Consider the following 13,161-nt stretch of genomic DNA (forward strand, 5'->3'; position numbering starts at 1 on the left):
GAACTAAGTAAAAAAAATCATGCCTGATTTTAGAAAAAGAACTAGATAATTATGATGATAGCAAGTGAAAGTGTACTTTTCTTAAATGTACATCATTTTTAAGTGTTATAATGTTGTCTGATTTGTAGTGCTTACAAGAATCAGCAAAAAAAAAAGAAAAACTTAGTAGCGGTTGATTCTAAGAATTAACCGCATCAAGCGGTAATCGATCCTCATAAGCGGTACTAACAAGTGACATTCTTTTTTCCACCTCGTTTTGGTCTTCAAAGAATATTTATTGCACGGTTTGTTATTCATTACCTGCTGGTTTGGGGTATTTTCAGCTTCTTAACCAAGGGGCTGAGGCAGAGAGGCTTTAAATTCTACGGTTGTTGGGTCAGACGAATTTCAAACAATATTGAACAAAAAGTCAAAGTCCACGTTCATGCCTTCGGTGGGTGGGGGTCTGCGAATTTACTGCATTTATCTTTAACATTTCCTATGCCGTTTCAAAGGAATTCCTACTGGACATCATGTCTAAGAAAGTACCAATATCCTAGCCGTGAGTCAACATAGTATTTTACGGATATCACATATGGGTGTTGCCTTTATAGAGCCTCCTGTTCGCAGTGGCGGATCCAGGGGGAGAGCGAGGGGGCGCGCACCCTCCCTAACGTAGTCTAAAGTAGTGTAATTTACTTAATTAACGCAAGTTTATGTTAAATAGACTTGCTCCTAATGCAACTTTATCGGATCAACCTATTTTGCGCTCCCCGATCCGCCCCTGCCTGTTCGCCACTTCAACCACCCCTCAATTTTGCCAGCCAGTGCTGATTAATAACAGATAAGATTGTTCGGCAACGGATAGGGCTGCCTTCAAGAAAAGAAAGTAAATATCATGGAAATCTGGGCTTTTTCCTTTTTGTTAAAGCTGAACATTTTTTTTTCTTACCTGGGGTCTTGGTTTATTCGAAATTTTTCAGAAGTTCTGGTAGTAATCGGTGTTTTAGTGACCACAATTGATCAGCTCAAAAATCGGTAAAACAAAAGAGAACGCGCGGTAACTGATCCCCTGCGTCTTTCTTCCACTTATGCGCAAGCCCTGATGATTTGCAATTCTATTTAAAAGAATGTAAGTGCCCCATTTCTGGGGCTCCCTAAATTAATGAAGTTTTAGAAATTGAGATATGTCCCAAAGTTCTACTTTATCCACAAATCTAATTCAAAAGTTAATATTTTAACGCACTTTCAGCTTTAACTAAAATTCCTCCTTAAAACGGTAAACCAACGGTCTCCAAACGCAACGTTGGGTCTAATCTTGGATCCCAACGCATCCAGGACTATGGATTGTTTTGGGTACCGGACCGACTGACCATATCTTAAACAGCAGGCTGTACATAAAATGTGGTTCAATCTTGCTTTCTATGGCTATAATGAATGAAGGGTTGAGATGACTAGGGGATGTTCTGCGAGTGAAGAATGACAGAATGCCAAAGATTATCCTTTTTGGTTAACCGTTTAGGGCCAAACAAAAAGCAAGTTGTCCCCGGTTTGGGTGGGAAGACGTCATACGGAAAGATTTAAGGGAAATGGGAACTTCCTTGGAGGGTGTAAAGAGGAGGGCGTTGAATAGATTGAGTCAATATCAAACAATTCGTGGTAACGAACTGTAAGTAAGGAGTGACTCGGCTCAATAGTAACCAAAACTCTAAAGAAATGAATTTTGATACCAATAGATACATCAAAAGAATCAAATTTTTGTGCTGATTTCAAATATATAAGTTTCATAATGTTAGTCTTACCCATCAAAAGTTGCGCCGGAGAAAATTTGCCTTATTTTCAAAAAAAGGGGGAAACACCCCCTAAAATTCATAGAACCTTAATGAAAATTACACCGTCAGATTCAGCGTATCAGAAAACCCTACTGTGGATGTTTCAAGCTCCTATCTTCAAAAATGTGGAGTTCTGCATTTTTTGCCAGAAGAAAGATCACGGATGCTTGTTTTTTTTTTAGAGGGCTCATTCGAACGGAAATTAAGCGTTCTAGTGCCCTTTTTAAGTAACCAAAAAGAATGAAGGGCAACTAGGCCCCCTCCCGCGCTCATTTTTTCCCAAAGTCACCCCATCAAAATTTTGAGATAGCTATTTCGTTCAGCATGGTCGAAAAATATAATAGCTATGTCTTTAAGGATGACTTAGTTCCCCAGAGTCCCCGGGGGAAGGGCTGCAAGGTATGAACTTTGCCTTATGTATACATATAGTATTGGTTATTGGGAAGTATACAGACGTTTTCTGGGGGGGGGGGGGGTGGTTCAGGTAGCGGGAGGATGGATCGAAGTATACTTTGGAGGATATTTCCATGGAGGAAGTTTTCATGGAGGAAGGGACATTGCTATGAAGGGGGCGCCGGATTTCCTAGCACTATTTGAAAAAACGATCATAAATTAAATGAAAAAACAAGTTTTCAGCTGAATAACTTTTCAACTGAGAATTTTTCAACATCGAAACTTAAAACGAACAGAAACTATTACGTAAATGATTGGGTTCACCTCCTGGTTAAGACCTGGCTTTTTACGCTAAAGTTTATTTAGTACTTTCATAAGAGTATAGTACTTTCTATTTATTCTAATTAACGGCCTTTGTGATTAAGGGGTCATTATTACAGAATTGGAAAAAAAAATTCGAACTTAAGCGTAAAGAGCGAGATATTGACTAGGGGTGCGAGCCCCCCCTAATATACGTAATAAAAATATACGGATATAGAAGTTCGTTACTTAAGTTAATTTGTAAGTTACGAATATTTATTACTAATAAAAACGCTCATAAATAAAATTAAACAACGTTCGAGAAAGCCATTTAGCCTAAAAAAAGTAAAATTAATATACAAATTTCGTTTTAATTGCTCATGTACGATGAGCCAAAATGAAAACCTGCATTCATTCAAAAACGTTCAGTAATTAAATTAAAGAAAAACAAGTTTTTTTTAACTGAAAGCAAGGAGCAATATTAAAACTTAAACGAACAGTAATTACTTCCTATATGAAAGGGGCTATCCCTTCTTCAACGCCTCGCTCTTTACGCTAAAGTTTGACTCTTTCTCACAACTCTATTTTTAAAAAAAATTAAAAACTTTAGCGTAAAGAGCGAGGCGTTGAGGAGGGGGCAGCCCCTTTCATATACGGAATAATTTATGCTCGTTTTAAGTTTTAATGTTGCTCCTTACTTTCAGTTAAAAAACTTTTTTTTTTGTTTAATTAATTTAAAGAACGAGAATAAAGTTTTGACTTCTCATCATAATATGTTGATATTGCGATTCACTGAGACCAGAAGACAGAGAGGCTAAACCATTGCTGGAAAGACGATGACCCCAATGAGAATCAATTTAAGAAGAGAATCTTTCCCTTTGGTCTTGTTTGTTTTCCCCCCTTTATATTATATTTCCCCCTATTTATTATTTTTTCCCCTATTATAAAAACTGTTATTTATTATGAGCACCGAATAGGAACAAAGCAGGGGAAAAAAATTCCTACTTTTACGAAAACGATATAGAAACTGTTTTTTAGGGTGGTGTCAGCATTGATCTAAGCAAAATGGATCAGATTACTGTGTTTAACCCTGAAGATTTCGATATCACAGTCCAACCAGGCATAACAAGACAGATGCTTAATCATCATTTGAAAGACTATGGCCTCTGGTTCCCAGTCGGTAAGCCACGTCCTTTCTGCTCTTATTTTCTTCTATTTCTCCTCAAAAATATATAATAAGCATTGCTCCTTAAATTTTAAGAATCATTTATGTTTTTGAAAGGTAAGGCTTTTTGGTTAGCCTTAGTAAGTCTTGTCCCTTCCCCTTACTTTTTTTTGTTTTCTGATTGCAAATATATGCCGAGCACTGTTCCATGTGTTTTTAAAAAGTATATCTATTTTGAAACGATTATCAGAAAGATATTTCGAACTGATGTTTTGGAATATCATTTTCCTGAACATCCCTTATGGAAGGGATGGTCGTAGAAAAATCGGAGGGGGCTCATTTGACCTGAAATGTCAGTCTTAGTGTCGGAAGGCAACTCGAGAGTGATTGGAGGGTAACCATCCCCTCCTGTGCACTGTATTGTAACCATCCCTTGTAAATCCCCATGATGTCGGATTAATATTCCGATAAAATTTTGTCGAAAAGTTGAATAAAATGTGACTTCTAGGATGACAAAATACCCCCTTCCAGCCCCTGGGGCAATGTCCATAAATTATACAAATTGCCAATTATTTTCAAATAGGTTTCATGGTGAAGGGGGGGGGGTCTTTCATCTTGGATACATGATTGCCTCTAAAGTTTCAGGCACCGTTCCTTGAGCCAAGAGGAATACATATTTTTTGGCAGGGTAACTGCTGGGAGCCTGAACGTGGGCCGAAAATATTTTTCACCTTATCCATTTGAAACTTACGGCCATAAATCCTTGGGCCAAGAGGAGCCTAATCTGCAAACAAAATTGTTCGGGGACAAGGGCCCCCAAAAAGTAGGATGCAAAAAAGGTCAGAAAACTTTTTATCCTGTCGGCTCGAAAATTACATCCTTGAGAGTAGTATGTATATAACGATTACAAGCGGACAGTCCCCCCATATAATAACGATTACAAGCGCACAGTCCCCCCATATAGCTATAACGATTACAAGCGCACAGTCCCACCATATAGCTATAACGATTACAAGCGGGGTGTCCTCCATATAGCTATAACAGTTTCAAGCAGACAGGTAGCCAATGTAGCTATAACAGTTCCGAGCAGACAGGTAGCCTATGTAGCTATAACAGTTTCAAGCAGACAGGTAGCCAATATAGCTATAACAGTTTCAAGCAGACAGGTAGCCAATGTAGCTATAACAGTTTCAAGCAGACAGGTAGCCAATGTAGCTACAATTTTTACAAGCAGACAGTCCCCCCATATAGCTATAACGATTACAAGCGGGGTGTCTCCCCATATAGCTATAACGATTACAAGCGGGGTGTCTCCCATATAGCTACAATGCTTACAACAAGACAGTCCCGCCAATACAAGCAGACAGTGTAATGACCGGAATTCAACCACCGTGAAAATTCGTGCTGATCTGTGTTCAAAGTGCGTGACGTTTCCTTTGTATGAAATTGTGAAATTCTTTCTGTAATTTAATTTGTTTAATTAATTTACCTAAATTAATTTATTATTAATTAATTTATATAATTACATTAATTTTCATAATTATATTAATTAATTTTTTTTTTATTTACGATTTTTCACATTCTAAGTATCTTCCCATTGATATATATGAAATTTGTGTTTGATGTAGGAATCGAACGTGAGACCCGTGATTTCCTAAGGTAAAAGAACGACACGTTAATCGACTGAACCAACAAGCTATTGAACATATTATGATTTTAGAAATACATCCAATGAATTGTTTCTGGGACATTTCCCAACTGATGTTAAGCTTCACAATATCGTAACAGGTTCATTCCATTGAACTGGAACAAGTTCAAGCACATTCGATTTATCAATTGTATTTTTGATAGGTGTTAAAAGTGACCTGTTTCGGGGCATTTTTATGGCATCATCATGAGAATATGCATATCACGATGATTTGAGATGCATATTAGACAAACAATTTCTTCTGATACTTGGGTCCCAAGTCCTACCCATATCACTCAACCCTATCTCTCCCCCCTCCCTCCAACCCCTCCCCCCTCCTTTTTTTTCTTAACTTTTTTTTTTAACTTTTTTCTTAACTTTTTTTTACTTTTTTTTAACTTTTTTTAACTTTTTTTTAACTTTTTTTTAACTTTTTTAAACATTTTTATATCTTTTTTAACTTTTTTTTTAATTTTTTTTTTAACTTTTTTTTAATTTTTCTTATAATTTTTTTTTTAACTTTTTTTTAACTTTTTTTAACTTCTTTTTAACTTTTTTTAACCTTTTTCTTACATCTCTTAGAATGTCATGAAACACTTAAAACACAAAAAATTCATATTTAATATTTTCCAACTTAAAAATGGGAATGATATAGATATGTGTGTCGCAACTTTTACTATTAGAAAATTAATATTTGTAGTGACCAATTTTTTTTAGTAAGCCAGCATATCAAACGTTTAGAATGTCTATTGAAAAATTGGAGACGTAAGAAGGGGAATTTGCATACATCATATGTCGGATAGATAGGTTAACATAGAGAAAATCTAAGTATAAGAATGAATAAATTCTCTATCAACATCTATTGACAGATACTTGGGATAGCTTTAACGGAATCTAAGTATTAGAGCGAGTAAATTCTTTATCAATGTCTTTTGACAGATAAGTTTGATAACACTGACAAAATTTAAGTATCAAATTGAACAAATTCTTTATTAAAATTCGTTATCGATATCATTTGTCGGCTACGTCAGATAACATTGACAAAATCAATCAATTAGAATGAATAAATTCTTTATCATCAGCCGTTGTCGGATTTGTCATTATGAAAAAAAATTGTAAGTAAACAAACTCTTTCTTGAATTCACCTCTTGCATACACAATACAGAAATTATAAAAAAAAATAATTAGGCATTGAGATAGGCAAACATCCAAAGACAAACCGACAAAGACAGGCATTGAGATAGGCAAACATCCGACACATAAGCAGAGGAAGTGAGAGAGACAAAAACACATATAAATGTAAGGATTCTGAAACATAAACCAACAAAGACAGGCATTGAGATAGGCAAACACCTGTCCAGACACATAAGCAGAGGAAGTGAGGGAGACAAAAACACATATAAATAAATGGATTCAGGCATACAAGCCGACAGAGACAGGTACTGAGATAAGCAAACACCCACCCAGACACATAAGCAGAGGAAGTGAGAGAGACAAAAACGCATATAAATGTAAGGATTCTGACATACAAAGCAACAATCACAGGCATTGAGATAGGCAAACATCTGCCCAGACACATAGGCAAGGAGAGTGAGAGACAAAAACACATATAAATATATGGATTCAGACATACAGATCGACAAATACAGTCACTGAGATAAGCAAACACCCGCCCAGACACATAAGCAGAGGAAGTGAGAGAGACAAAAAAACATATAAATGTAAGGATTCTGACATACAAAGCAACAATCACCATCATTGAGATAGACAAACATCCGCCTAGACACATAGGCAAGGAGAGCGAGAGTGACAAAAACACATATAAACATATAGATTCAGACATACAAAGGAACAATCACAGGCATTGAGATAGGCAAACACCCGCCCAGACACATAAGTAGAGGAAGTAAAAGAAACAAAAACATATATAAATACATAGATTCTGAAATACAAATCGACAGAGACAGTCACTGAGATAAGCAAACATCCGCCCAGACACATAGGCAAGGAGAGTGAGAGAGACAAAAACACATGCAAATATATTGATTCAGGCATACAAACCGACAGAGACAGGCATTGAGATAGGCAAAAACCCTCCCAAACACATAAGCAGAGGAAGTGAGGGAGACAAAAAACACATATGAATATATGGATTCTGACATACAAGCCGACAAAAACAGGCATTGAGATAGGCAAACATCCGCCCGGACACATAAGCAGAGGAAGTGAGAGAGACAAAAACATATATAAATATATAGATTTTGACATACAAATCGACAAAGACAGTCACTTAGATAAGCAAACATCCGCCCAGACACATAGGCAAGGAGAGGGAGAGAGACAGAAACATATGCAAATATATTGATTCTGACATACAAACCGACAGAGACAGGCATTGAGATAGGCAAACATCCGCCCAGACACATAAGCAGAGGAAGTGAGAGAGACAAAAACACATATAAATGTAAAAATTATGACAAACAAACCCACAAAGACAGGCATTGAGATAGGCAAACACCTGCCCCGACACATAAGCAGAGGAAGTGAGGAAGACTAAAACACATATAAATATATGGATTCAGGCATACAAACCGACAGAACAGGTACCGAGATATGCAAACACCCACCCAGACACATAAGTAGAGGAAGTGAGAGAGACAAAAACACATATAAATGTAAGGATTCTGACATACAAAGCAACAATCACAGGCATTGAGATAGGCAAACATCCGCCAAGACACTTAGGCATGGAGAGTGAGAGAGACAAAAACACATATAAATATATGGATTCGGGCATACAAACTGACAGAGACAGGCACTGAGATAAGCAAACGCCCGCCTAGACACATAAGCAGAGGAAGTGAGAGCGACAAAAACACATATAAATGTAAGGATTCTGACATACAAAGCAACAATCACCATCATTGAGATAGACAAACATCCGCCTAGACACATAGGCAAGGAGAGCAAGAGTGACAAAAAAACACACAGAAACATATAGATTCAGACACACAAAGGAACAATCACAGGCATTGAGATAGGCAAACACCCGCCCAGATATAGAAGCAGAGGAAGTGAAAGAGACAAAAACACAAAAATATATAGGTTCTGACATAAAAATCGGCAGAGAGAGCCAAATAGATATTCAAGCATCTGGCATTAAACATGGTAAAGGAGAATAACATTGACAAAAACATGTAAATAAGTTAATTATAGCAAAAAATACGAAAGATAAAGGACATGAAAAATAAAAACACCTACCCAACCACATAAGCTGAGGAAGTGAGGGAGACAAAAAACACATATAAATATATGGATTCTGACATACAAACCGACAAAAACAGGCATTGAGATAGGCAAACATCCGCCCAGACACATAAGCAGAGGAAGTTATAGAGACAAAAACATATATACATATATAGATTCTGACATACAAATCGACAAACACAGTCACTGAGATACGCAAACATCCGCCCAGACACAAAGGCACGGAGAGTGAGAGACAAAAACAACTGCTAATATATTGATTCAGTAATACATATCAACAGAGACAGGTATTGATATAGACAAAACCTACAAACTGACAGAGACAGACACCGAGATAAGCAAACACCCGCCCAGACACATAAGCAGAGGAAGTGAGAGAGACAAAAACACATATAAATGTGAGGATTCTGACATACAAAGCAACAATCACTATCATTGAGATAGACAAACATCCGCCTAGACACATAGCCAAGGAGAGCGAGAGTGAAAAAAACACATATAAATTTATAGATTCAGACATACAAAGGAACAATCACAGTCATTGAGATATGCAAACACCCGCCCAGACACATAAGTGGAGGAAGTGAAAGAGACAAAAACATATATAAATATATAGATTCTGACCTACAAATCGACAAAGACAGTCACTGAGATAAGCAAACATCTGCCCAGACACATAGGCAAGGAGAGTGAGAGAGACAAAAACAAATTTAAATATATTGATTCAGGCATACAAACCGACAGAGACAGGCAATAAGATAGGCAAAACCCACCCAGACACATAAGCAGAGGAAGTGAGGGAGACAAAAAACACATATAAATATATGGATTCTGACATACAAGCCGACAAAAACAGGTATTGAGATAGGCAAACATGCGCCCAGACACATAAGTACCGAATACAGAAAGAAAAACATAAGAAAAAAAAATTATTTAACCCCAAAATAGAGTCCAGCAAATTCCCAGGAAGCTTTTTTTCTAACTGTAAATCCCTGAACCAAGGCGAGCCTAATCTACAAAAACTGTTTTCCTGGAAGTAGCCCAGTGTGCAAAAAGTAAAATAGTCACATTTCTTTTCTTTTTCTCTTTTTGTTGGCTCAAAATTTGTAGGCCCTACCCCAAAAGAGACACACGAAAATATGCACCTAGTCTCCGACATATACAAACCTAAAACTGAATTTTCAAATAAATCGAAAAACAAAAATAAAATTTGGCTCCATCATTCGGATTCAACTACTTTACTAAAAATAATTCATGTCGGCTTGAAGACCGATTACAAACAAAGCATAAATATGCTTGAAAAACACAACCTGGACATATTTACTAAATTATACAACTAGCCAAATCGTCACTGAAATAAACACAAATAAAGAACAAAGATATAAAGAACAAAGGAGATAATAATTACTGGATAATAAATATAAAAAAACAATAATAATAATGATAAAAGAAAAACCAAAATTATTTAATTTGTTCTCTGTCGTCTTCCAGTCCCACACACACCAACCGCCCGCAAGGAGATGCTTCTTTAACGGGGTTTTAAATTGCGGCACACTTTCCGCTTCCCGAATTAAGTTTGGAAAGGTGTTCCAGACCACCGGACCCGTGTGCCTTGCCACATGGCTAGAACGAACCGCACTTCTTGGTTCACTTACCAGGTCTTCAGCATTTCTCATAGCATATCCGTGATAAGATGAGCTAAAAATAAAAAAAATATTAAAAAGATGAGGTGTGAAAACATTCGGACTCTGAAACACAAAAATTCCAATATGAAAATCTCTAATTTGACCCACGTTCAATACCCTAAGTTTCCTAAGTATCAACTCTGTACTTAAAATTTCTATATCATATTTACTAATTAACCTCACTGCTTTATTTTGCTGAATCTTTACTCATTTAAATAAGATTGCTGATATTTTCAAAACTGCGTGCTAAGTACATATTCATACCCTTTTTTTCTTGAAATCATTATTTTTAGAAATTAGAATGGGTGCGACAGTTTCTTTTTTATTTAATTACCAAGATTAAATAAAAAAAAATACTACGATCACCCTTTTGTCATTTTTAGGAGTACAAACACAGAGTTTATCGCTAACATGTGCATATTCCTGGGATGCAGGATAGGTTTAAGGTACGGAAATAGCATTGCATCAAAACCACGAAGATTCGCCTTAGCGAATCTTCTAGCATTGCATCAAAACCACGAAGATTCGCCTTAGCAAATCTTCTAGCATTGCATCAAAACCACGAAGATTCGCCTTAGCGAATCTTCTAGCATTGTATCAAAACCACGAAGATTCGCCTTAGCGAATCTTCTAGTATTGCATCAAAACCACAAAGATTCTTCTTAGTTTTAGGTTAATTGAAAAAAGAACTTTTCCCAAAAAAGAAATTCTTTAAAGAAAAGCAAAGAGCTGCATTAAACCTAAGACAAATGGAAATAGAGTCAACTATGGATTCAAGTCTAAAACGAATATAAATCGCTAGTAATAAATAAGTAAAACCCAAAGAGAACAGAAATTAGAATAATTTTTCGAGTTAAATTAAAAATGAACAGAAACTATGATAAACAGCAGTAGGACTAACGCCCCCAATGCCTTTTCATGACCAGAATGTGCCTATCTGAAAGGAGTTCTTATTTCGTTTGTGAGTGTTTGCTTTGTTAAAAGATCAAACATTTTAAACAGAGTCAGGACCAAACTTCAAACCCTTCTCCCCAAGTTAAGATTCGAGATCCATCTCCACCCTCCAAAGTAGTTACTGAAAGTTTCAAATTTATGTGCAAATCCGTTCCAAGGATATTGCAGATATGCTGCTCTGATGACCTAGTAACTTTTGGTTCACTTTGCCACTTAACCGTGGATATATTACAGGTCCCACAGAAAGATAGCAGAAAAAACATTTTATGCCCATCCTTATTTGCTCCCTCTCTTTCTGCCAAAAAATAATTTTCATTGCCCCCCCCCCTAATAGTGCTTGAAAATTCCACTCTGACTCCCTTTGCTATTCCAAAGATGTAGCAGATGCGTTATTTTCATAACCTTGTAGCCTACTAAATAAGGTCTTTGTTTTACATCTTTATCGTGTGTTCACACAGTATACTTTTGGACCGGGGAACACCCCATTGGATATTAAATCGGTCTCCCCGTCTCCGATTTTAACATTAATAATTGATGGGGGATCTGGTGTTTTACCAACTCAGGGTAGATACTCTCATTCCAATTCGTGTAATCCATACGTGAGCTGATGTGGGCACCATTTTCCAAATCTTTCAATAAATTCTCGGTTTTAACTTTTAACAATAAAGAATCTGTGTCTCAATAGCACACTTGAACTTTCCTCTACCCTTGGCCATTCTACCTTAAACACATTGTAAAAGAATGACAACATGAGTTTCTTGGAGATTTCTATTATCGAACTCCCTCCCGCAATATTCTTTTTCAGAACGACGTTTCTCTTTTTTCTGTGTAGAAGAACCATATTCGGGTCTATGAATGTGAATGTGAATGTTGTGAAGTTGGGATTGGTGACGATTCGAGCAGATTCTCTGGGGCAGGTTACGACGTCACAACGAGATCTGTTACGTAAGCTTTCACACATTTTCCCAAAAGCTGAATTTAAAATAAGTTTATACATTTCTTTTTCAACTCTACTTTTTGACAATGAACGAGTACTGAAAAAAAGTGTCAATAAACGTTTTTAAGCAGGATTTCTGATCGAATTGCAGGGCTCTGTGTATCTTTGTAACCCTGAAACCATAGGTCACCATCCATCGCAATAGCATATGGTGAAAAACGGAATTCAATTTTTGTTACAGATCTTCAATGATTTTCTGCTTTGAAGAGGTTCAATGCGTACCAATTTTCCCGAACAAAGACAAATTGTATTGACTTACAGGTCCCTTGGACGCCGGTCTATTTACGCAGGGGACAAACAAAATCTTTGACAGAGTCGTGGAGAGCCATTGGTATGTGACCGTCAATTTAAAAAAACATCCTTGAGGACCATTTTACTCAACAGTGTGAATGTCTGGGAAATCTATGGCACAAGGATTTTCAAGCCATTTGTAATTACCACAGGGTAAACTATAGTGAGACATTGCCGAGGGGTAAAGTGAATCTATGTACAGAAAAACAGCATATGACTTTGTAACGCCGTCAACAGAGTTCTGTCCTGTTGGATCCGTTGTTAAGACGCGATCCCCGTGAAAAACTTATCCCCCCCTAATAGATCTTTCTACAAATAAGTGTTGATCCACATCGGTGATTAGACCTATTTTTCCCCTACTGATTTTTAGAATTAAATCCATCACCAGGTGTGGTGTTGAAAAACAATAGCCAATGTCTTGGCCGAATTCCGAATAGATTTGGTCTCTGTTCTTGCAGACAATATCTAAAAGAGTTAACACATCGCTTGCCAAGTACATTCTACTATACTCCCAACCATTTTTACAGCCACCCTTAGCCCATATCCTCTTGGCAAATTCAGATTTTCGGCAGTGCATTCACTATCGGAATGTGAATTATAGAATGCTTCAA

General features: G+C 36.8%; 1 protein-coding gene across 1 annotated transcript in view; it reads left to right on the forward strand.

The window, feature by feature from the left end:
* LOC148946209 (D-lactate dehydrogenase, mitochondrial-like) overlaps positions 1 to 13,161 on the forward strand; it is a 531,845-nt gene that overhangs the window by 13,910 nt on the left and 504,774 nt on the right. Inside the window, exon 3 of the mRNA XM_089097633.1 lies at positions 3,543 to 3,684. Coding sequence (XP_088953759.1) covers positions 3,543 to 3,684 — 142 coding nt within the window. The remainder of the gene's footprint in view (positions 1 to 3,542; positions 3,685 to 13,161) is intronic.

This window comes from Artemia sp. Qi Xiang Cuo, chromosome 12 (genome assembly GCF_049724085.1).
Source record: "Artemia sp. Qi Xiang Cuo chromosome 12, ASM4972408v1, whole genome shotgun sequence".
NCBI lineage: Eukaryota > Metazoa > Arthropoda > Branchiopoda > Anostraca > Artemiidae > Artemia > Artemia sp. Qi Xiang Cuo.